Source organism: Drosophila erecta, unplaced genomic scaffold (assembly GCF_003286155.1).
Source record: "Drosophila erecta strain 14021-0224.00,06,07 unplaced genomic scaffold, DereRS2 tig00000055-arrow-pilon, whole genome shotgun sequence".
NCBI classification, from domain to species: Eukaryota; Metazoa; Arthropoda; class Insecta; order Diptera; family Drosophilidae; genus Drosophila; species Drosophila erecta.
This window is the reverse complement of record NW_020825200.1, coordinates 18,691,539-18,715,183: the sequence shown is the minus strand read 5'-3', so window position 1 is coordinate 18,715,183 and position 23,645 is coordinate 18,691,539. Positions and strand designations below refer to the sequence as shown.

The following is a 23,645-nucleotide window of genomic DNA, read 5'->3' as shown; positions in this document are numbered from 1 at the left end:
TTTTAATAAGCGACCGCGTCAAGCAAATAAATAATTATAATAAATAAATAATAAATTACCGTGCAGTCGGACGGGCAGGTACAGTCACACAATATTGCCGTCTCCTTCCGCTTAATTGCACTCGCCAAAGGGCACATGCAAAGTGCAACACTGGATTTGATTCGCACTCCCCCGACTTCCCGCGTCCTACTTTATCGGAGGTTAATAAAGCGCTTAAAGACTCAATTTGAATGCAACTAAGTCGATGGACTGCGGCCATTTAGATGATTTTCCACATTGTGCAGCTCATTATAGAGCGGCAATATATACGGGTATGCAAATGCAATGGTACCGGATGAATAGTGATGCATTTGTAAGTGTTATCGGTAATCGGGCAATCGGCAATCGGGAAATCGCTAGACTTTTATAGCAAACTTAAGGCCAACTGAAGTTGTTCAATTTTAATTAACTTAAGATTGCACATTCAATAAAAATAATATATGTATTAAACATTTTTGAGTAGGCTTGCACATTTTAAACAAGTATTTAGTAAAATTGGTATCGATTATGACTGTGGTTTTATTGGTAGTCGCCATTATTTTTATGAGGCTCATATAAATCCGTTAAGTGCGATTAATTTTGGTTGTACAGTTGCGCTGGCTTAGATCAGAAAATCAGTGAGGATTTGAAGCACACCCAAAGGAAATAACTCTTGCCAATAAGCCTGCCATTTTAAGTGACTTACGTACACCCGCTGTGGAAGGACTGCTGCCCGGTTAATCGATTCAAAATTCGATTACCATAACACTTTGCCCCTCGGCCAGAATAAAAACACTTTACAACCCCAGATAAGTAGAACCACCCTCGGAATGGTCATGTCATGCCGCACGAGGTCCTTTTGACCATGTGCAGTGCAACACCCCGCAGCCAAATTCTAATTATAATCGCGTATCGCATGTGCCAAAGCCCCAATAAACCTTTGTCAAGCGAATCGCTTGCCAAGTCCCCTCCCAAATTCCGGCTTCGTGTCATTAACGACCCACTCCGCCGACTGCGGTCTTTGCATTAATTTTTGCACCGCCGCAGCGCTGCAGAGCTGCAGAAATAAAAAATGAAATTGGGAAAGCAAGAAATTTCCATAATGAGCACGTACACAATCACTTACCCCGGACACATGCAGTTCGCCAAAAAGGGTTTCCGCTCCGACTCGGGGGTTGCAAAATTTTATAATTAGTTGTCCGCTGCCCGGCACCAAAATGCAGGTTTCAATCCAATTTTTTCCCTCTTTTTCTACGTTTTTCCAAATATTTAGACCTTGATTATGGCCGCTTCACCCCGGACTCGAGTCTGCAAATGATTTTGGTGCGTGCTCAATTGGGGAGTTTTCAGACCGAGCGCGAACGGAAAGGATTCGAAATGAACTGAGCTGGAGCTGGACTCCCCTTCCTCCTGGCACTTCTTTTGTTTTTCGCTAATTTAGCGAAATTATGTTTTGTGCTCTCATGTCTAGATGTCGTGTGCGGCTCGGGCTGCAATCCTGCTGCCCGTTCCCAGGCCTCCTCGTAACCCCTAGATTATGCGACTGCAGCACGGAACGGGACATGCAACTCCCGACCCTCTCGAGGAGCTGCCTGACTAGGGTATTCCGGATTCGGCGCCAAGTATGTGGGCTAATATAGGTACTGGCTCAGTTGACATTAAGGACCCCTTTCTATTGAGTACTTTAAATCTAGTTTTGAGCCACATTCGGCCCACTTTCTTTATCCTCCAACATGTATGTATATCTTTTAATTCGAAGAATAGCCCACATTTAGCACAATATAGAAGTGGGTAAGACGCAATATGATACCCTGTTAAAGAATACTCACTATATTCCTCAGGGCATTTAAAGTTCACCTTCACGAAGCCCGCGCCTGCCATTATTCCCCATTATTATTTCCTGCTCTAAATGAATTAAAATCGCCAAATGTGGGCGATCAGGGGAGTCAGCTGTGCAAAACAAAGCAGGAAAAATGCGAATAACTCATTACGCGGCGCATTAAGGACAATGTCTAGGCGAGTGTGAGTGCGAGTGTGCAGAAAGGACCCAGGACTCGCGCCACGAGAGGGTTGATTTTTCAGCTTCAGCCGGGCCTGACTTTGACTTCCTTTCCCGCTTTTTGCATTTGCTCCGGGGGCGTTCACTGCACATGTGTTTATGGTAGCTGTTGCTGTTGTATTGAGAACGCCTCCGGCGATTGTTGTTGCTGCTATTGGCATCGCCTAGTGCGTGCTCCGCTTGAATCACGCGAATTTCATTATTATTATTATTTTTTTAATGATTTGAGTGGGGAATGGCTGTCGAATGAATGAAACGCGCTCATGAAAGCAGTTGGCTGACCGGATTCCAGTGGCCGGATTGCACGTTACCATTGTTTTTGGTCCTTCAGTGGGAAATCGGAAACAAAGGTTTTTCTGAAAAACATCAAAAAACTAATAGATTGAATCAAGTACCAGATACCACTTATCTTTATCTCTGAAGCGTAGCTGAGCCTATTTATTATTTGATTATATTTTCTTTTTTTTTTATATTTTATTTGATATATATCAAATGAGTATTGAATCTGTCAGTTAAGATATACAAAATACACCCAAAGCACTTGTTTGCTCTTTCGAAGCTGTAGTAAGCTAACGCATACGCATTAGTAATCCTGGTTAATTTCCTCCATCGAGGACACACCCAGTCGTAGTTCCTGCGAAACGTTGAAAAGTTATGACGCCGACAACTTAAAGTCCCCTTTCCACTTCCACCCTAACCCTTGGCCTTACCATAATATATCAGCCGGTGTATTTCATGTGTAATCGTGTGTAATTTTTAAGAAAATTGCACGTTCTGCCGAGCACCCCCGACAGGAAAAGCAGCAACAACCCCAAAACAGTGCAGTCGACCAGGAGCAACAAAGCCAAGTTGCAAAACTTTTTATGCTCCCTCTGTATGTGTGCGTAAGTAAATGTTGCATAAATAAGTTGAACTCAATGACTTAATGCCGGCGCATTATTGATTATTTTGGCCAGGTTACCCCGCTGGCATAAGCAGCCGAAAACAGCCCAGAGCTCCCTTTTCCCCCAATCCTTCTCCTTCGAGTGACTCAACCTCCATTCACTTCCTCAAAGGCCGAGGCACTCGAGTTCGTTTCGCTCGCTATTTAATATGCATTTTGCGCTAATTACAAATCAAAAGAAAAATTTAATAGCCCCAGAGTTGGCCATAAAAATGAAGTTGTCTGCGGGCCGAGGGGCGATCGATGTCCGTTGGCCGGAGTTGGGTGCCCGGTTTCTAATCAAAAATTGCTTTGTGCCACATTTGGCTCCTAACTCTAAATGATGGCAAGTGTGCTACAATTTAGTTTGACTATTAATTACAACAAGTTGCTGCACCGCAGCAGCAGCAGCAGCAGCAGCAGCAACGTGTTCTACATGTTTGCCAGTCCCGGCCGAGCGAAATTATTGATGATTTTATTAATTTGAATATTGCCTACGAATTGCTGTCGAAGACAAAACGCTCGCCAAACGACTATATGCGATCGATCCCGCTGGAACCTGGAGCATGCAGCATGCAGCATGCAGCATGCAGCATGGAGCTTGGAGATGGAGCATCGAGTGTCGAGCAGGAGGGACAGCTTTGAATGATAAATTTTTCCAGCTCGCTTCTTAACCGGCGATAGAAAGTTGCATGGAAATTGCAATTTATAGCCGCGGCAGCAGCCGCAGCAGCAGCAGCAGCAGCAGCAACATGTGGCAGGCAGCAAGAAAATGAGTATAATTAGACCGGTTTGTAATGCGTTTGCAAGTCGATAGGAGCACTGCGTTGCGGATGGCATGTTGCTTTCGTGCATTGAAAATGAAGCGGGCTTGATTTGAATTATAGTTGCCAGCATGGCGATAATTAATCGTGCTATTTAGTGTGCTACATGAAATTCTACTAGTTTGCTGGTTATTGATTAGATTTCGAGGCAGGCGGCGATCGCAGGAAGCGACAAAATGTTGCCGTTGCTGCTGCTGCCTCCGTGTAATTTGGCCAGACTTTAATATGCGCAAATTGTACTTAATATGGCTGCACATTTTGTCGCTACAATTTGCTTTCACAACATGTTGCACCGACTTGTACTTGCAACTAGAGCCATGAGCCATGAGCCATGAGCCATAAGCCATGAGCCATGAGCCATCCCCGCTCCCTTTGATTGCATCTCGGCAGGCTTTTGGCATTTTGTGTTGACGCATGCTTGAAATTATTTTGTATGTGGCCGATGTGCACTCTGTTTTTGCTGCTGCCCCTGATATTATGCATTGTTTTTGCTTCTTATGCATATGCCAGATGGGCAGCAGGGGTGGTGTCCAGACATTTGCATGCAACGTACGAAATTAATTATTACGCCCTCCCACCACCCCCAAAACCGGCCTTTTCCTGGCCAAAATCTACAACACGGAGCTTTGCTCATTCTCATTCTCGTACTCAGGACTCGGACTCAGGCTCAGGCTCAGGCATTGGCATTGCATGTCCTGCACACTCCAACTTTCAAGGCACAGTCCTGGCATTCCGGTTCCCTTTCCCCCTGTCCCACTGTCCCCCTGTCCACCTTCCGATCCAGATCCAGTCCCCGCCTCCTGTGGCTCATTACGGCGATGGCTATGTGGCCGGAAAAGTGCGTTCGTTGACTGCTGCCGGCTGGCCAACGTCGACACAAACAATGAGCACTCGGAAAAAATTGTGTCACATCATTATATTTCGTAATAAATATTTTCCTCGCCATTTCGTAATGGACACTGTACTCTGTGGACTAGTGGAGCATACATTGTTAGGCTCTTTCGCAGCATTTCAGACAGCTGAAGGTCTTCGATCAACTCAGTGAAGGCGCGCATTTTCGCGCGGTGTATGGAAACAGCAAACTGAGGGTCTGAATCCGAGCCGCAGAAGTTCGAGTCCGACTGCGACTGCGACTCGAGTTCCGAGTTCTGAGTTCCGAGTGCAGTTGCTTGCATTATTACAGCTGCAGACACACACACACACAGGCATACACACACACACACACGGGCACAGCCAAACACACACAGGGCAGGTCCTGCGAGGTGGGGATCTGTGGGTGTGGAAGGCGTGCAAGGGACAGGAGCCAGCTGTATGCATTATGCATTAAAATCAACGCCCGTTTTGTGTAGACCTGCAGACAATGCAACGAAGGACCTTTCCTTGCCTCCCCAGGACGAAATGGTGCTCTCCTTTTTGGGCCCAAACGTCAAGGCATAGGCATTGATGTTGCCTTTGTGGGTTGCAGTTAGGTAAGCTCTTTAGTGCAAATTGTTGCCTAAATTTAGACGCCTTTGGGTGCAGCTTAGGCTGCAGTTTGTCCCATCATCATCCCATCATCCCATAAGAAATGACATTTAGTGGAATCTATTTCAGTTGAGTGACGACTACGGAGTCCTTTGCTGGTATGTCCTTCCATAAGGAAGGATAAGGCTGCATAAGCCTCTCGAAAACTCGCCTTCTTATTATCGTTATCTTTCTCGGATAACTTTTCCCCACCCCTTCACTGGAACAACATTTTCGGCCATTTTCTGTCCTTCCTCCTGCCCGCTCTTCATTTTTCCCATCGAATTTTCCGTTTTCTTGTATGCAGGAAAACTTTCTTGCCAGACACGTTCGCCTCATTCCCCTTCCCGGCCACTTTTGGTCAGTTGTCCCTCCTCGGGTATAAATTATAATGCAGAGTAGGTGTAAAATTTTCGATTACGAATGTGCAGACCGCCCAACTCTTCCACCCACGTTCCACCGAACCTGCAGCCCTCCAGTGCAGGAGCCACCCGTATGCTCCTGCTTTTGTGTCCATCAAGCCGATTGCTACACGGACAGAAAAACGGGTTACTTGTAGGTTAATATGTAGGTTTATATTACCCAGGCATCCGATTTCATAGGACTCACTTTGCAGCAGTATATTCACATCGGGTTTGCCTAACTTCTTAACTCCCTTGTGCTATTTATGCTCCCAATTCTTGGAGTGTAGTTTCCTCCTCACAATTCCGGCGGCAAAAGTCCTCCGTTGTCCGGTGCAGAACGTCGTGGCCCGGCAAGGACATGGCCTCAGACTGGAGCGCCGTCTGCGTTTTGCATTTGCAAAATTATGCGGCGAGTGTGGGTTCTCCGTTCCGCCCCCCCTTCGCCTGCCCCTCGCGCCTTGTTCCTCATTGTTGTTTGTGCGTTGTTGCCGTGGTCAACCGACGGGCAACAGGGATAATTAATGAAATTAATGCGCCAGGGTAAGGGTTTTAAGTGCACGAAATATATTCGATAAATGTAAATTCTAAATTATGATGGCCCCAGCGGCCTGGCAACGTAGAATGCTGGTGAGGGGGAGTTCAGCCAGATGTCATTGGATATTTGAGGGGTAAAAAGGGGATATCGCATAATTGCGCCGTTTGCATCTCTGACTGATTTCTCATACTCCCAAAGTGCTGAAGCTAACTGCCAAAATGGCTACATTTTGTCCTTTTTACGCCCTGTTCCTCTAATTAACTGGGTGCTTACTGTTTGGGAAGGGTAAGCAACTGGCCAACTGGCCATCTTTTCATTTGGAAGGTGAACAGTTTTTGAAGTCAAAAGGTTTGTGATACACGAGTAAGTTCCGCCGGTTGCACTTGAGCCCTTCTTGTACAGCCCCAAAGCCCCCAACATTATAGGCTTAATATTTAATGCACACCGAGGTACTTAAGCCCCTTCTGTGTTGCCCATTACAGGAGTGGCCCAGGATGCAGGCGGGTCAGTGACACGTGACATGGCCGAGGGCTGCGAGGACTCCGCCGGTGCCGCTGAATCCACGACGTCACAGTCACAGTACACAACGCTAGACAAGATGCTGGGCACGGTGCTGCCATGTGAGGCGGCCATTGGGGCGACACCCGGCGGCAGCAGCAGCGGCAGCGGCAGCGGCAGCAGCAACATCGGCGGCAACACAGCCAACTCCAGCAACAGCGGCGGCAACATTGTGAAGCGCGAGTTCTGCGATGGCAGCCTGATGCCCGGTGCTGGGGCAAGTGTTAACAATAACAATGCCAACGCCACCAACAACAATAACAACGGCAGCAGCAGCAGCAACAACAATAACAACAACAACAACAATACCAAAATACAGGCCATGATATGCAGCAAGAGCAGCAGCACGAACAACAACAGCAGCAGCAGCTCCTCCTCGTCGTCGTCCTGCTCCTCATCCTCGTCCTCCTCCAGCTCCGCCACCAGCACCCTGACCAGCTGCACCACCGCCGCCGTGGTGCCCTCCAACTGCTCCACCAATGCCAACAAGTCGCCGGTCTCGCCCTACTCCCAGAGCCTGGGCATGGCCATCGGCATCGGCATCGGGGCGGGGGCGGGCAGCAGTCCGCTCCGGGAGGCCAGTCCGCTGCCCAGCAGCCGCTCGCCGCTGAACGCCATCGCCTCCACCATGGCCGCCAAGTCGCCGTGCAACGGAGCGGCGCCCGCTTCGCCTCCGTCGGCCTCCTCCAACAGTTCGTCCCACGTCCTGGCGCTCAACATCAAAACCGAGTCGGTGAGTCGAACAGCATCGCTGAATTCATTCAAGCTGAGCGACTGCAGCACTCGTGGTCAAAATAGGAGCGATGCCAGCTCATAGCTCAGCTCATAAAATATTGATCGAGTAAAGAGTTAAAGTTAAAAATGAAATTAAATTTGTGGGTTCATTAAACACAGCTCAATGAAGAGGGCTAGTATTAGTACTTTGATTTCTGTTACAATAGCTTAGTATTAGCAATATATCATTAGTATTACAGTAGCTTTTGGCACAGTTGACATAGCTTGATTAGGTTTTGTTTCATTTCTAGCAAGATATATAGATTCAAAATGATTAAAGCATGACCTTGAAGAGAACTCGTTAAGCCTATCATAATTCGAATTTAGCTGTGCATAGATAAGGACCTGTGACTATTTTTCTGGCCGCAGCTGTAGGTCCCACAAGGGTTGAGTTAAATGGCACCCCTGAGATTAGGTTGCGTGGTGCGTTCCTCATCAAGAAGCCCATGCCTTGTCTCTGGTTTCATCTAGAACTGAGTTCGAGTGGCGATTCCGTTCACGTGTGGGTTTCTGCAGCGCGCTTTTAATTAGCATGTGAAGTCATTAATTAGCCGCCGCTTAGGAACCGGCTAATCAGTTCGATCGGCCGGCGGGCCAGCCGCAGAATGTTGCAACCTAGCCAATCAAGGGCAAATCGGCGGCACAGAACTCAAACTCATGCCCCAGGCAGTCATGCTCTAGAATTACCGAACAACAAAACGAGCAACCAGAACCAAGCTTCAGAACCAAAAAACACAACGTTGACTTCGAGCGCGGTCAAAATATTTTTGTCCCAATTTTAATGACCATAAAAAAGCGATCACAGGAGGGAAAAAACTTTTGTGCAATTGTCAGCAATAAATAAAATATTCGCATGTCCTCGTTGGTTCGCAGCTCTGTTTTGCTCGCGGTCTTGGGTTTCTGTGTTGCTTGTTGCCTTGTGGCACTCAAATACTTTGGTGGCGAATCAGCTAACAAACCGAGTCAGAACAGCAAGCGATCTGTTGATCAATGCGGGTTCTATTTTCAAGTTTATTTCGGCTAATTCTGGGACCTCGGGCAATTCTTGTGGTCGATCGTAAAAATGTCTAAATTATGAGCTTGGAATCGGGAAATAAAGGAATCAGCTTCAAGTGCTGAAGTGCTTCAAGCTGAAGAAGTGTGTCAGCCCCAATGAAAATAAACAGTACTTGAGCGGGAAATGGGATATCGGACTATCAAATTACATTTCCCTGACACACTATAATAGTTTAATATCTCATCGATAAATTGCTTTGCAATTAAGCGTATGTAAATGTTACAAGTAGGCATTAAACAAAATGCCGCGCAGACAACGCCCGCTAAAAAGGAAATCATTGCACTATCCACTTACCATATAGCAAACACCCATATGGTGTTTGTAATATACCCATTAAAATTCCCAATTAAATCCGAATGCTCGCCGATTGCTGACGCTGACCCAATTCTAATGGCAAGTCAATTCGCTGCATGGTCTCGAGTATCTCTTCGACCGCATTTCGTGGCATTTTGGCCGCTTTGTCTCTGTCGGAGTCTCGGTATCCGTCGAATGCGATCCGCTCTAATGACACAATCAGCTCACACGATACAGCACGCACACTCAGAGGCAGCGAGATACTAGGTACTAACAAAACTCCTAGCAAAATGCGGTAAACGTAAAAAGCAATTAATAAAAATAAAGCAATCAAAATATAGAAAAGGAAAAAATGGAAAAGTGCATAAAATTTATGTGCTGCAGTCAAATGAGTAATCGACTGCGACGGAGAGACAAGCGGCAACAAAGCCGCAACATTTATTGAAAATTAAGCAAAAAATAAAGGAAAAGGCTGCAAGCTCAAAGGCAGCAAATAATAAGCGCGAAATAATCAGCACACACACTCGAGCGGCGATTGAGGAAAAATGTGTGTACCTGAGAAATAAATTGTCTATTGGCAGCGCCAAACAAGAAAATCCAGGTGCAATAAAAATCGAATTAGAGGCCAGGGGAAAAATAAAGTTATAAGTACAATCTATTGAAAATTAATGTGCTGGCAGGAAACCAATGAAACGAAGCAACACGCTTTCTTTGCAAATTGTGTAGGAATTTTAAGTCGGTAAATTGGAACTGGTGGTATAAATGGTATACATTTACATATATAACTATTAGCACGTAGAATTGACTGCAAGTACTTTCCATGAAGTGAAAGATACACAAATTAAAATACACTTACTTTTCCTGCCACTATTTAGGTACTATACCTTCAATTTAGCCAAATTTTCAATCCAAACAAAAGGAATAGATATAATATTAGATTCGAGGTATGGCAAGCATGGAAAATCCAGCACAGTACCTGAAAATACTCTAACCGAACCGGACTTGAGTTGTCCGGAGATATATTACAGCTAATTACGAGGCCTGATCTAAGCGGACCCACTGACTACGCAGCTGTAGCCAGGTTTTCGATTTTCATTTTCCATTTTCCATTTTTTGGGGCCAAGGCGGCAGCTCTTGAAAGCCGACTGTGGGCTCTAGCCAACCCGCTGGGTGACTCATGGACGTCTAATGAGCCACTTTGGTCTTTGGTCAAAGGCTTCGCCAGCTGGCGAAAGTCGAGCACGGATGTGGCCCTAGTACGAGCCGGCTAATTATAAGCTGATCACACAGTGCACTCCTTCTGGCCAAGAGGAGCATGTCGCGCATGCGCAATGAACCGCGCGTTCTATGAGTTGCACATCCATGTTCAGACGTGCGTGCCAAGCGGATTTGATTTGCCTTCTCGTGGGTGTTTCTTCTGCCCGCTCCCTGGCCGCGGTGTCGTCGTGGTGATTATGATGACCATGATGATGAGGAGCGGCCCGCCAACCGGTTTCTGCATTTTGCCTCAAATGCTGAACATACTCGGGCGGGATTATCCGGACCTGGATACTGCTCAGTCGGTGGAGAGCAGGCAGCAGGCGAAAACCTGGCCTGGTTCTTGCTCCAATGTTCTTGGCCCTGGTTAGCGTACGCCCAGCTGTGTTGCATGTAAATCGTTTGTAATTAGTTGAAAGTCTTGACGCGTAAATGCAACACAGCAATCGGGCAGGAGCAAAATATTAAAGAGGAGCAGCCAATAATTGCTTATTAAATGAATGTTCTGTGCAAAAATGTTTATGACTAACCACGAGAGCGCTAAATTGACTGCAAATGAGCCAAAGATGATGGCCCATTGTCGGCACCAAAAGGCAGGGGGAGGGGTAATTTAAATGGTGGATGCATTGATAAATGGCCGCGTCTCGGCCTTAAGCGGTTATATTTTAGATTCGCGGCATATAAACTTTTCACACATTATACCCCTCATTTAGGGGCCTCATAAAGTTCCCTACTCCATTGTGGCTTGCACTCCCGAATTCTTGGGCCCAAATTCCTTTGCAGACCGTTTTTGTGCGCTCGTCTTTCGTTGAAATTAATTCAAAATTAATTGCAAATAAATTACCAAGCAATTTGTGTGTCGAGCTGGTTGTTTGCGGCTTTCGTCTCTGCGCCAGCTGCATGCAACATTGAAATTGTCAGAGAGTTTGAGTATAAATTAATTGTATTGCCAGTGAGTTCAACTTATGCACGTCCACGTAATGCCAATAATCATCGGGCGACTTCGGGCCAATGTAATAAGTATCTGGCAAGTTGATTTTGACGTTGTCCGGCTGTAACTACCCCGGCTCCTTGCCTTAATTTCAATTCATTTACGCAAAAGCGAGGGAAAAAACAAAACATACTGCAAATGGCAAATTGCAAATTGCAAATTGCCTTCGTCTTAATTATGGTGGTATTAAAAAATTATTAACAATGTGGCTGACGTCTTGCGGACAACAACATGAACGACTTACGGCTTCTGCTGTTGTTGTGGCCTACAATATCATAAATAATAAGGTAATTTCTATTGCGTGATAATGGACCTGGTTAATACTCGGTGTAAATATTAGCATGGAACTCTTAAGGCTTATTAAATTATTAAAATCGAACTGGATTTTACTGGAACTTATTTTCAGTAATGCTCTTTTCTTATTTTAGGTTCTTTAAGTCCCAGAAAATGCAATGCCCTTTATCGCCATAAGTCGCTTGGTGATTCACTTTTGTATCTAGCATATGAATCATAGTCCATCCGCTCCTTCGACTGCCATGTAGTGCTATAACCTTTCCTTAGTCATATGCCAGATGGCTCCGAAAATGGTTCCGAATCCCGATTGACCCCACATCTGCCCTTAGCAATCGATGGCTAGGAAAAGGGATCGGATCGTTAATAATTAGCGAATCGCGATTTGGGCCAGTTGGCCGCCATGGGAGAAAATATGAAAACCATGCCCACTGGCCATGTGAACGGATGGCTGCGGAGCGGGCTGGAGTTTGGCATTAAAATAAATTTAATATAGCCGCCGCGGAGGAAGCCGGTTGGTCCAAAGCTGCGCCTGAACTTGGCTGTGTGTGTCTCATAATTTGCGGGGAACTGAGACTGGCAGGGGATTGCATCGAACCGAACCCGAACCCGAATCCGAACTCGAACTCGAAGCTGAAACTGAGATACTCCACTGTGCCGCAAGCTGCAGCTATGGCTTCAATTAAGCATGTGTGTGTGTGTGTGCAATAGTTAAAGCCAAAAATAGCATTTAAACTCATTAATTTAACGCGTGATTATGACCATGTTTGTAAGAGTACAACTTCGACTCGGACTCGGACTCGGAGTTCGTGGCTTCGACTGGCTGCTGGAAGTCGAGTCCGCAGTATGAAAAACGTTGCCAACAGGCATAATATTTGTTGCTTGTGTTATTGTTGCCGCTCGCTGTTATTGTGGCTGTTGGTTTTGGCATTTATTTTGCGCTTCTTTTGCGGCCGAAAAGCTCGAAAAGTTGGCTAGGTTCCCGAGAGAGGAGCGAGTCTCGCTTTTTGACTGTCGAATTGGCCGGATCGTTTCGCATCGCATTGTTGATGTTTTATGCATCAGCGGGACAATTTCGGATCCACAGAGAGAAAAGATGTTCTCTATGAAAATACAAATTTTCTAAAATATTCATGTAATATTATTAGTAGATAGGGTCTTTTAATTGAAATTCATTTAACACAAAACTAATTACATCGTGAGATATATTTATTATTTTCAATTTAATATTTATTAATATTAATTACAAATTAATTTGTTGTGGTCGAATAAATTTTCCTCCATGCATTTGCTTGAATGCGTCACAAACTAAATGCACATTCGCTCTGGCCTAATGAAAAAGCCACAAGACAAGCTGGAAAACCGAAAACATAAAAAAGATGCCACAATTGCGATAATTTTTCTATTTGTTAGCATTGCGTTTTGGCCCCGAAAGAAATTGGCCATGAGCAGACATACCTTTATGGTTTCGCCGAGCGGGAGAGCATTAATTTTTTTATGTGCTCATTGTGGGGCCAAGTCCAAGTGCAAGTCCAAGTCGGAGACCAGGTCCGAAGCCCAGTCGCAGTCCCAGTCGAAGTCAAAGTCGAACTCTTACCGGGTTGTTTATTTAGCCCAGCCATGCAAAGGAGGACGGCAGTGGAAGGAGGAGCCAGTCTCCTCCACTTGATAATTGCAATGAAATTGCATTCTACTTCCATTTAGCCAAAGGCGCTAATTCGTTTATTATGAGCTCGGGCGGAGGAGGAGGAGGAGGAGGAGGAGGGCGGCTGAGATGCACTCCGCAGATGGCATAGAAAATTTCCAAGAAAAATGCATAATTTTCTACTCTTTGCATTGGGTGTGGCATAGATAATAAAAATAGAAATAACAATGGCAGGAACGAGTTTTGTGGCCGATTTTGTTTGTTTAATGAGTGCACCAGGTGGGTGAGTACTACACGTAGATACCTCACGAAAGCGGAAAAGGAACTTGGAACTTGGCAACTTGGGACTTGGACATTTGCGGCAAAACGCAAAACATTCCTGTTAGTAAACCACTGACTCTACTGAGTAATTAGTCCACTCAATAATTGCAGCTAATATGCATGTGGAAAAACAGGGGAGATGGCGAAAAGGACTTTTCAAAAGTTTGTTGGTATCATCGTTAGTCTTTCTTGTTGGTGCTTTATTATTGGCACCGCCAATTAAGTGAAATTTATGTGCTTCAATAAATTATGAAAGGAGCAGCTGACATATGCGACACAGTCGGAAAAAACTGTGGGCGTGGCCAGCGCCCGCCCCTTTGAGGGGCACAAGCCAAAAACATTGACGCAAAACTTTTGGCCAAAGAGGACAACGCAAATGTGGTTCCGCTGGTGAGCGCGACACATGTCGCTAAGGTAAAATAGTTATTAGTAAATATATTCCGCACTTTATTTGCATACCCCGCGCCCGCCCCCCCGCCCCCCGCCAACGCGCACATTCCGGGCCACATTACACATACGCCGAGTTGTCCGCCGAACAAGCTCGTCTGCGCTGGGGGTAACTAATGAAACAATTGACGTGCTGGGAGGGCACCGAAGCCACAGCCAAAGCCAAAGCCAGAGCCAAAGCCAAAGCCAGAGCCAGAGCTATAGCCAGACCCCGTGCCGGTTGATACCGGACCCGAACAGTAGTTGACTGCAATAATTATTCAAGCGCCGAGAACGACAGGTGCAGGAGCAACATCCATCGACAGGACGAGATCCACAGGAGCAACAGCGACAGGAGCGGCAGGAGCGACAGAACAGCAGTTGCTGCATAGACGGCTATTATGCGCCCAACTTAACCTGTTTTAGTAATTAATTTGGGTATTGTATGCTTTAATTAGTTTAGAAGAAGACTGTGCAAACAGACTGGAGCGGACTGGAGGAAATATTTTGGTGATTGGCCAAAGCTATTGACCCCTTTCCTGCACCAAAAGGGCTGTAAGATCCATTATTCAAGAGGATTTCTAATAACATACAATATTTATATGGGATATAGTCTCAACACGAGTGCCATATGGGGCTTGATTGATTTTATAGGTCACTAAGCTATCCTTCGCAGTATTTATTCCATTCCACGCCAGCGATTAGACACCCCCGACATTATCCGACATATTCCGGCTAATTACCGACTCCTGCCGGACCACTCTCAAGCTGTCTTCTGTCTTCGGGGGCGGTGGAAACATATTTCAAAGTCCGGCTAAATACACTTTAATTATGATTTTGCGTTTATAATTATGACCTAAGCCAACGGCGGCTACAAAACGAGTTGCAAGTGGATGTCGTGCCGATGTTGCGCGATGTTGCAGCCGTAATGGCCTACGATACCCAGCGGAGTCGCCGAATGGCTTAAATTAATAATTACGCCAAAGGCAGAAGGCAAAGTGGCGACTTGCAGGCGTCCTGGCGGTTTGCATGCAAGTGAAAATAATTAATGCAACTAATGTGTAATTATTTCAATTAAGCTGTGCCCCTCGCCCCGAACGCGATCCTGTTTCCATAAGTTGGGTGGGGCCGGGCGGCATTAGGGTCGGCCTAATTGGCATTTCGCTCGGCGATCGGCGATAGTCTTCCAATGGGCAGAAGTTTCAATCTGCGGTTTAGAGAAACCCGTTCTCGGCTTAAGCCAACTTAATTATGCTAATGCTAATGTCGTGCGAGCGGCTGTCCAGTAAATTTCCGTGAATTTATATCGACGGCAATTGGCTTATGGTCCAATATAGCCAAGCACTTAACCCAGTCGCTAATTGTCGCCGGGTGTTAACAAACTGATTACCAGCGTTTCCCAATCATAAGCTGCAGTTCGCTTTGCATGACTTACGCTCCCCACCTGCGAAATTGGCAGCATAATTTGGCGCATGTCATGTTAGTTGTGGCTAATGCTGCGTGTGCGAGTATTTCCCCTGCTTTTTTCCTTTTTTCCTTCTTAATGTGGTTTACGAATATTTTTTGTTGGTCCCCTGCAATTATACTGCGATTAGAAAGTTTTCGTCCGTCCGGCGGCTTATTGGTATACGAATGCCGTCTGGTATTTCTGCTTGTGTAGATTTAGGCGGATTTTGCGAGCGGGCTAATGGCACATTTATTTATTATGGCCATTTGGACGAATTACGCTCGCGTGCTCCGGGCCACCAACTTCCTCTCCGGCTTCCTCGCATTCTCTCGTCGGAGCTCTTGGGCGCACCAGGCGAGCAGAAGGTTCCATCCAGCTCGCAGCTCCCTGCTCCTAGTCAAGTCTCTCAGCTTTCTCCGCCAGTTCCAGGAACCCCACGCACTCTTGAGCCAAGAAAACGCCGACTGAGAGCATGGCTTTTGGACATTCCAGAGAAAATACTTTGGGTGTTGGCGAGAAAAAGTAGTTAAGAGTCATTCAGGCCAGGAATCTAGTGCGTGGGATATGCAGATGGAACTTTTTAGGAAAACTGCTGAAAGCATAGCAAACAAATTGTAAAATTCTTGGTGATTTTTTGATATGTTTCTATTAATTTTCTCGTGTCTGACATATAAGATATAAGGTAAGGCCCTTCGTAATTTCATTTCCTGATGAAACTTCTTATGTGACTTAACTAGCAAACAGGAGTAATCTTTATTAATTTTTGTTGATTTGTATCTGCTAAATGCAGAAGCTGCAACATTTCCTTAAATCGTAATAATATAATTAGTTGCAGCAGCACACACAGCGACAACAATCTCCTGGCAAATAATATTTTCCGTATCTCCTTAGTGCGCACAATTTGATTATGCCATGTCCAGCAGCTATTTTAGATTTGATTTTTCTGCACGTTTCTCAGCTTCCGCAGCGTGATGTTTTTGTTCGCCAGCAAACCCCTTTCGCTCGTTGAGTATTTTTCATATTTTAATTTAAATTAGAGGGCAACACCCACTAAGCCACTCACTGGATGACGATGACTGCGATGGTGATGGTGATGGCGATGGTGATGATGACGGCAGCTTCAGACAGTGGAAAGCTGGTCGTAACTCAGTCAGACACTCGCTCCAAGCTTAACGCGCTGATGTATGCTAATGAGCCGGCATTGTCGCCGGATCCGTCTGCTTCCCTTGCTCCTGCCTTCTCTGCCCCCCGATCCTTCTCCGGACCTAACTCGATTGCCGGGGGAGGAGCTGCAGCCGGAGAGCTTCCATAAATATGCATAATGCAATTAACAGCCAAATGTAATTGCAAGCCAGAACAAGGAGCAAAAAATAGAAAAAGCAAAATGAAGACAGACTGGCATTAGCAGCTGACAAACCACCCGCATGGCAGTCACTGTCCCGTCACATCACATCACATCACATCTCTTGGTGAGGCACGACAGCCGCTCTGCTCCTTTGGTTTTGCATATGCCCGACTTTTCCGATTTTCCGATTTCCCGACTTTCCCGGCCTGGCCAACCTGTTCGCTCGCACACTTAATTAGGCTATTAAACAATTGCAGAACGCATGCTTGCTAGGCCTGTCCGCAACCAGTTTGCAACTCTCAGTTCCGCCTCGGCCCAATCCGATCCAATCCGATCCAATGCGATCCGATCCCAGCCGAATAGCTTCGAATCTGCCGCGAATCTGTGCCACATTTCGCATAGGCGCTGCCTATGCCAATTTAAGGCCAAATCGAAAAACCGACAAAACTGAATAACCGTTGCGTGCCTAGGCCCAGTCAGCGTCTTTGGTTTTCGGCCGAGCCTGTGTCTGCACATGAAAAAATAGTAGTCATCTCAAAATATACGCTAAAATGTATTCGCTTATAATAGTCCAACTGTTATAACAGTTTGTTTATCAAAACATCTTTGATTAAAAATCAGTTTATACATGAGCCGATTTGATCTAAAGGTCAAAGCATTTCTCTCAGTGTGGCTTGCCTTTTCCTCCGTCGATCTGCGCGTACGGCCAACTCCGCTGGATTTAGTTGACTTGGCCTGGCTGATTGGGCGCGCGTTGTTTTGCATTTCCAGGCCAGAAACGGCGGCTGCGTAATAAAATGCATTTTAATTTGGCTAAATGTTCAATTAAATTTAAACATGCGCAGTCTGCTGTTTGCAATTTTGTGTTGCCTGTCGCCGTTGCGTTGAAGTTGAGTTGCAGGAGAAGTGAATGTGTGCGACAGGACCCTCTTCCGATTTTCCCAATTTTCGACCAACTGCTTTTCGTCCAGCAGGCCTCGATCAAAATTTCGGTTACCAAGCAAGAAATTGTAAATTACCTTTTCGCTTTCCCCCAACAAAATTGTCGAAATTCCGTTTTCATTCAAAGAAGTTTTGGCTAATGTTTTGGTCCTCCCTTTTAAGGGGCTTCAGCTCACGTCAGAGCGGCTCCTCAAGTAAGCCCCCCAAGCCTCCAAATCCTCCACATCCGCCGAAGCCGCCATCGTCTCCAGCGCCACCAAAGCCTCCTTCTGGCAAGGAGGAATGCAAGATCCGGACTCACTGCATTCCGGCCGCCTTCTGCGCCGAGGTTGATAAGTTCAAGTCGATGTGGGATCCGCCGAAGAACCTGCCTCCGCCGTATCCCTTCGTGGTCAACCGATCGAATGAGCTGTGCTGCGGCCCCAACTGCACCAAGCCACTGCCCTCGTTCGACGAGCTGTATTACCGCCCCTCCTGCAAGAACGGCCCCTACCAGCGCCACTGGGTGGAGTGTCCCAAGTTCATGATCCGCAAGAAGATCATCTGCGCCTACGACAAGCTGGAGGCCCTGAGCCCCGCCCGTCGGGTGGCCAAGCGGCGTGAGCGGACAACGTTAAGCCCCACAGCCACAGGACCCTGTCCCCATTTCGCTCCTTTGGCGCGATGCGTGCCAGGACGTCGTCCGCCCAGATGCCACGGAGCCAAGACGCCCTCCTGCTGCCGCCGGCTGTGTGCCCCCATGCCCTGTTGGTCGGATTGCAAGCAGCCCAAGCTGGCCAAGCGACCATATCGGCCACGCGAGTGCGAGTGCCGGTTCCCTCTGAGCCTCTGCGAGGCGGAGCGGGGTCGCCAGTGGGTCGAAATTCATGGGGAGAACCATGTGTGCCCCAGTGCCATCAGAAAAGCCAAGAAGGCAAGAAAGGAAATGCTCAAGCAGAAGAAAGGGGCTACAAGTAGGAACAAGGACAAGGGCAAGGGCAAGGGCAAGGATAAAAATAAAAAATAAGTTTTAAATACTATCTTATTTATATTTGCTTCTTGGTGCTGCTATTTCACTCGGTTTCGGCCTCCAGAACGGTTGCTTTGTATTTGTTTTGGCCAGACTCCAGATCAACTAAAGCTTGCTTCAGAGCCATGCGCATAAGAAGTCGGGATTCGGACTCCGTCAGCTCGGCAGAAACTTTGTACCCCTCGCTATCTAAGTGGACGCCTGTGGCGGATTGGGGTTCCTGGGTGGAGGGCTGCTCTTCCATTGACTCGGTGCACAGGCCACTAGTGGGCTTCTTAGCAGGCACTTCGATGGTCCTAAAGGGTCTGTAGGTGTGTATGGTCTCCTTTGGCTGAGTGTCCTGCGTGTCATCAGTCTTGGGAGTATTCTGATTAGTTTTCGAAGGACTGGACTCTTGAGTATTCTCAGCAGACACGATTTCCTCGATTTTGTGAGATTCTGTTGGCAGCTCCTCCCCGAAGTCCTCATTGGAAATCAAATATTGATTAGACATTTCAGCAGATAACTCAGAATCCAAAGTCTGATTTGCCTCCATCTCATGATCCAATTTGGGTTGATGGGCTAGTTCGGAATCGAAAGACGGACTCAAATTCGCGCTAGGATCTAGGTTCTCAGATGGCTCGGACAACGCACTGTCTACCTCTGACCAGACCTCCATAGACTGATCGGAAATCCCCTCAAGATCTGATTGACCGGACGTAGCACTGTCTAACTCAGAGTCCAAAAAGTGATTTGTTGTCTCCTCATTATCCAAACTCTCACTTGTATTGGGTTGGTTGAGGGCAAGGGAACCCATTTCCGTCTCAGAGTTAACCATTCCCATTGTGTTTTCAGCTTCTCCCATAGTATTCAAAATAAGGGAAATCTGACTGAGCTCCTGCATCATGAAGTCCACATTCTCTCGAACGGATGTGAGAGAAGTTTTCTCAAGGCTAGTAAAAGGTTCTTGGGAATCCTGATTCTGGGTAAGCTGTTCCCGCAGGGAGCGCGTTCTGGCGAATTGTAAATCTTCTTGAATTCCTGATTGGTCAGCTTCAGCGAAATGAAACTGATCATCCTCGAATTCATTGATTGCCGGTCGGTAGGGATCCTCTACCTCATTAGGACTTGGCAGTCCTGCCAATTGCTCCACGTCGAGTTCGTCATTTTTCCAGCCCCATGATGCAGTTATGTCGTCATTGCTATCCTCCTTGCTCTCTTCAACATGGTGCACGTTTTCGTCCTTCGCCTCCGGCCACACAAACAGGTGACTTGAGTGCTCCGCTTGCGTCTTCCTTTTGAATTTCTTCACATTATTATCCGTTTGGTCCGATGCGTGTGGGGTAATGGTCGAATCGGAACTGTCGGACAATAGTCGCCAAAGATTTCTGTGAACGGTGCTGGAGCAGATGATTCTGCGCGACAGCCCGCAGAGCATCGAGAGGCGAGGCATGTTTTAATTTTGAATGAGGCCTAGAATTTCGAATTTCAAACAGGGTTCCGAATGCCAATGGAGGGAGATATGAGGTGAGCCTCAACTGACAGATTTTCAGTGTGGGGCCCGGGTTGCTAGGATGGAGATTGCCATTATCACCGGAAACCATAAAGATAAGGTACCACCTTTGGTCTCCGTAGGGATTTCTGTTACATGAGGGGTTTCAGAAATCCCAACGGAGACCACAGTTACCGGAACCATCAGTTGTGGTCTTCATCTTCACGATCCCCTGGAGGAACAGGGCCATATGCTTATGTTGTTGTGTTCCATGTGCTCTGCTCGTCGGATCTGCTCGCAGGTAGACGCCTTTTTCAGGCACTCACACTCCGGTGGTCGCATGGGGATAACAGCGGGATCCTCCTGAAGGCACTCGGAGTAACTGGGGAACGGGCACTTGACTTTCTCGCAGTCGGAAGGAGTACGCATTGCCTTGCAGTCGGGCGGTATGCGAGCCGTTCGGCAACACGGCATACGGATGCGCATGCAACCCTTGTACCTTTCGTTTAGGCACTTGTAGCGCTTCCTTTCGTGCTCCTGGAGACAAGAGGATCGCGGGCAGATGGGCAGATCCCGGCGCAGGACCTGCGGCGGAATGGCGTCGCACCAGCAACAGACTCGCTTCGGTACCATTCGCGGACAGCACTCCCACCAGGTGCGCTGGAACTCGCGGCACTTGTCCGAAGGAGTGTAGTACAGAACGTCAAAGCGCGTGTCCTCACATTTCGGACAGCACTCCTCCGGGTAGTGCCACATAGTTTCCGGCCGCTCGATGCCTTTGTCCTTGTAGCTCTTCCACATGGAGGCGAACTTGGCCTTCTTTCTCGGCTCGGCGCATGGATTACTCGCAATGCTGGTACTCACGCAACATGGGTATCGCGGCGGAGTACAGTCCTGCTCGCTGCAAGGACGAACTGGTGGGTCCGTGGGACTGCACGGCCGCCTCTTCACCACTTTGCAGCCGGGCACCTCACTCTCGGGACAGCAATCCTTCCCCATCCTCGCCAAGAGCGCGGTAACGTGAATAGCTCGACTAGCATCCTCCAGTGCTATAAGGCTGGGCATCAGCACAATTCTTTTGGCCAAGGAGTTGAGCATGGCTGCTGCACTTAAATTTGAGTTCCTTCTCGAAGAGGAAGTGTTGCCGAAACGAATGAAAAGGTATGAGGTTGAGAGTTAAATACGGGGTTTCTCATATAGAGTTGTCACGAAACATTTCGGTCAATTAGGCTATGAATTTAATAAAGTGTGTGCTTCTTATTCGGAGGAGCCCATGATGACCTATGTTATTAAGTATCCATGCCCATCCCACTTAGTACACAAGCCATTGATTAACTATACACATTACATCTTTAATACGTCGAATTGTGGAGAATCTCGGACTCCTGGTGCCAATCGCAAGTGCAACCCAATCACAACGCTAAAATGCACGTCAAGTAATTGAGCTGCGTATGAGTTTGGCATCAGGATCGAAGACTATCCATGTTCGGTTAATAGCAGTCCCGATACAGTTTTTGGCGATCGAAGGAAAGAGGATGGGCAAACGTATTTTTCGGTAAACTAGGACAGTTCGGAGCCTGGAATAGGCTGACAAATGGGGCTGAGTACCGCCCACTTTCCGGATGCTTCCAATCTTCCAAGCCTCTCGATTTGTTGGGGAAGAAGGCTTGGTTTCTGGAGAAGTTCAAACGTCGCGGTTCGGCCTTTGGCAGCAGGCGGTCCTTGGCCCTGGCACAAATCTCATCCATGGCCTCCCGCTGGAATCTCTGTCCGATGCTCGTGATGCTGCCCATCGGCTGCCACTTGTTGGCGGGCTTCGGCTGGGGATGGACCTGGCCAGCAGTGTGCATTGGTTTCAGGAAGGCGGTGGTGGCTTCACTCCTTGGCAAAGGACTTAGCACATTATCGACGCAGTGCGACTGATTCCGCCCCACGGCAGGCTGAGCACGGGAGTAGCGGACGAGGAGCTTGGTCAGGCGCTCGGCACACATGGTGGCCAATACAGAGGTACCCATCTCAGATCCTCACCAGTTCTCGCTGGCTTCTTCTGCTGCTTAGTTGCCCTGAATGCTGCGGTCTGCGTGAGAGTTGTGTTGGGTAGTATCTAAATGGAAACGTTCGATTTGGAAGCCTGTTGCTTGATTAAAAAATGGGTCACTCCGAAATGATCGATTCATTCTATGGATGACTGCAATGGCGTGGGTGGCCTTGATGTCGAAAATGAAAATCATCAGTCAGTCAATTATTCATAGGTATAAAGGCAAGGGTTAAAAAATGCAGTTCATGAATTTCAGTTATGTTTTTTATTACGACTCATAATTTTAAATTTAAATGTTTTATGCCACATTATAGTTGAGTAGTTTCCATGGTTGTTGTACGGATCGAAGACCTGACTTCTAAAGCAAAGTAATAGAAACGCAACTTGTATCTATTGCTTCGTTTTAAAAGGCAGACCCTCCGCTTCCATTCTTTCAGATTTAGTTAAGAACAATCACTCAAGAACCGCGTCTCATTCTTTCCCTAAGAGCTATACATTTGGGTATGGTCTCCAGGCAAAGGCACTCCCTTTTCCGCAACGGTCTCTTCCACCTTCCTATTTCTGAGAAAGCGCGATATGGAGCACGTAGTCTGGTGCACTTGGTGGGCTTTCTGCCTCTGGTGCAACGAGGATTGCAGCGAGCCAGCTTGCAACAGGGGTGAAAGAATTTGCGACACCTCATCATTGGATCCCGCTCCAAGTCCCCTTCCTCGCAGAGCAGCCTTCTGGCCTTATAGTTGATTGCGCAAGTTCCCGGGCAGGGCGGCCTGATTCGGTACAGAATCTCTGGCGGATCGATGGCGTCTAGGCAGCAAACCTTCTTTAGGCGCCGCTTAACGGGTGCACACTCCACCCAGGTGCGTTGGTAGCAGCGGCACTTCTTCGAAGGATGGTAGTACATCGCGTCGAAGCGAGGCAGCATTTCCTTGCAGAACGGCTGCTCGTCCGCCCGGCAAGGTGGCTCCCACATCGAGCGAAATGGCTTCTCCTCCGGCTTGGGGGCTTCGGGTCGCCTTATTTCTGGGCAGGGATTTTTGGCCGCCGATCGCAGCACACAGCACTTCCTCTCCTTCTCCTGCTCGCGTTCCTGCTGCAACAACTTCTCATGCGGCAGCTTGAGAGCTAGCACCTCCCTGGCCCCCACGCATCTGCCGCTTGGAACATGATGGCACAAAGGGTCGGCAGGTTGGCATGGCGGATCCGCGTGGTAGGTCACTTTGCTGGCGAAGCTCCTGAAGCCTTGCGTTTTAATGGCAGAGCTCCGGAAACCTTGCCTGCAAATGAACCAGAGTGCTGACTGCATCCTTAAAATTTTGGGGGAATTTGGGTTTTGCCGCCTGATTTTCCGAAAGCTGTCGAACTTGTGAGTAGTTGGGCCCAGAACACTAGGTCAGATTTTTTAGCATATCCATAGAGGGCAGAAAAGTCCCTGGCTTTGGCCTAATGATGGTGGATGGCAAGATTCCTGGTACGGGTTTTTCGGGTTTCCAAATTTTCATCGGCGTCCGAATACT

General features: G+C 47.4%; 6 protein-coding genes across 7 annotated transcripts in view; 2 read left to right on the top strand and 4 right to left on the bottom strand.

Moving 5' to 3' along the window:
- The window catches only part of LOC6542090 (alpha-protein kinase 1), a 67,411-nt gene that overhangs the window by 12,389 nt on the left and 31,377 nt on the right, over positions 1-23,645 (top strand). For both annotated transcript variants that reach the window (XM_001970435.3, XM_026978254.1), the window contains exon 2: positions 6,748-7,556. In XM_001970435.3, coding sequence (XP_001970471.2) covers positions 6,786-7,556 — 771 coding nt within the window. In that variant the 5' untranslated portion in view covers positions 6,748-6,785. The remainder of the gene's footprint in view (positions 1-6,747; positions 7,557-23,645) is intronic.
- LOC6543009 lies at positions 17,647-18,626 on the top strand. The gene has a single exon (XM_001970446.3). The coding sequence runs from the start codon at positions 17,753-17,755 to the stop codon at positions 18,617-18,619; it is 867 nt and encodes a 288-aa protein (XP_001970482.1). The 5' UTR covers positions 17,647-17,752; the 3' UTR covers positions 18,620-18,626.
- LOC6541900 (dentin sialophosphoprotein) lies at positions 18,627-20,221 on the bottom strand. The gene has a single exon (XM_001970445.3). It carries the CDS (start codon positions 20,052-20,054, stop codon positions 18,666-18,668), a length of 1,389 nt encoding a protein of 462 aa, XP_001970481.1. The 5' UTR covers positions 20,055-20,221; the 3' UTR covers positions 18,627-18,665.
- On the bottom strand, positions 20,227-21,254 carry LOC6542212. Its single transcript, XM_001970444.3, has one exon. The coding sequence runs from the start codon at positions 21,189-21,191 to the stop codon at positions 20,316-20,318; it is 876 nt and encodes a 291-aa protein (XP_001970480.1). The 5' UTR covers positions 21,192-21,254; the 3' UTR covers positions 20,227-20,315.
- Positions 21,425-22,331, bottom strand: LOC6541994. The gene has a single exon (XM_001970443.3). It carries the CDS (start codon positions 22,106-22,108, stop codon positions 21,584-21,586), a length of 525 nt encoding a protein of 174 aa, XP_001970479.2. The 5' UTR covers positions 22,109-22,331; the 3' UTR covers positions 21,425-21,583.
- Positions 22,521-23,440, bottom strand: LOC6543161. The gene has a single exon (XM_001970442.3). It carries the CDS (start codon positions 23,432-23,434, stop codon positions 22,589-22,591), a length of 846 nt encoding a protein of 281 aa, XP_001970478.1. The 5' UTR covers positions 23,435-23,440; the 3' UTR covers positions 22,521-22,588.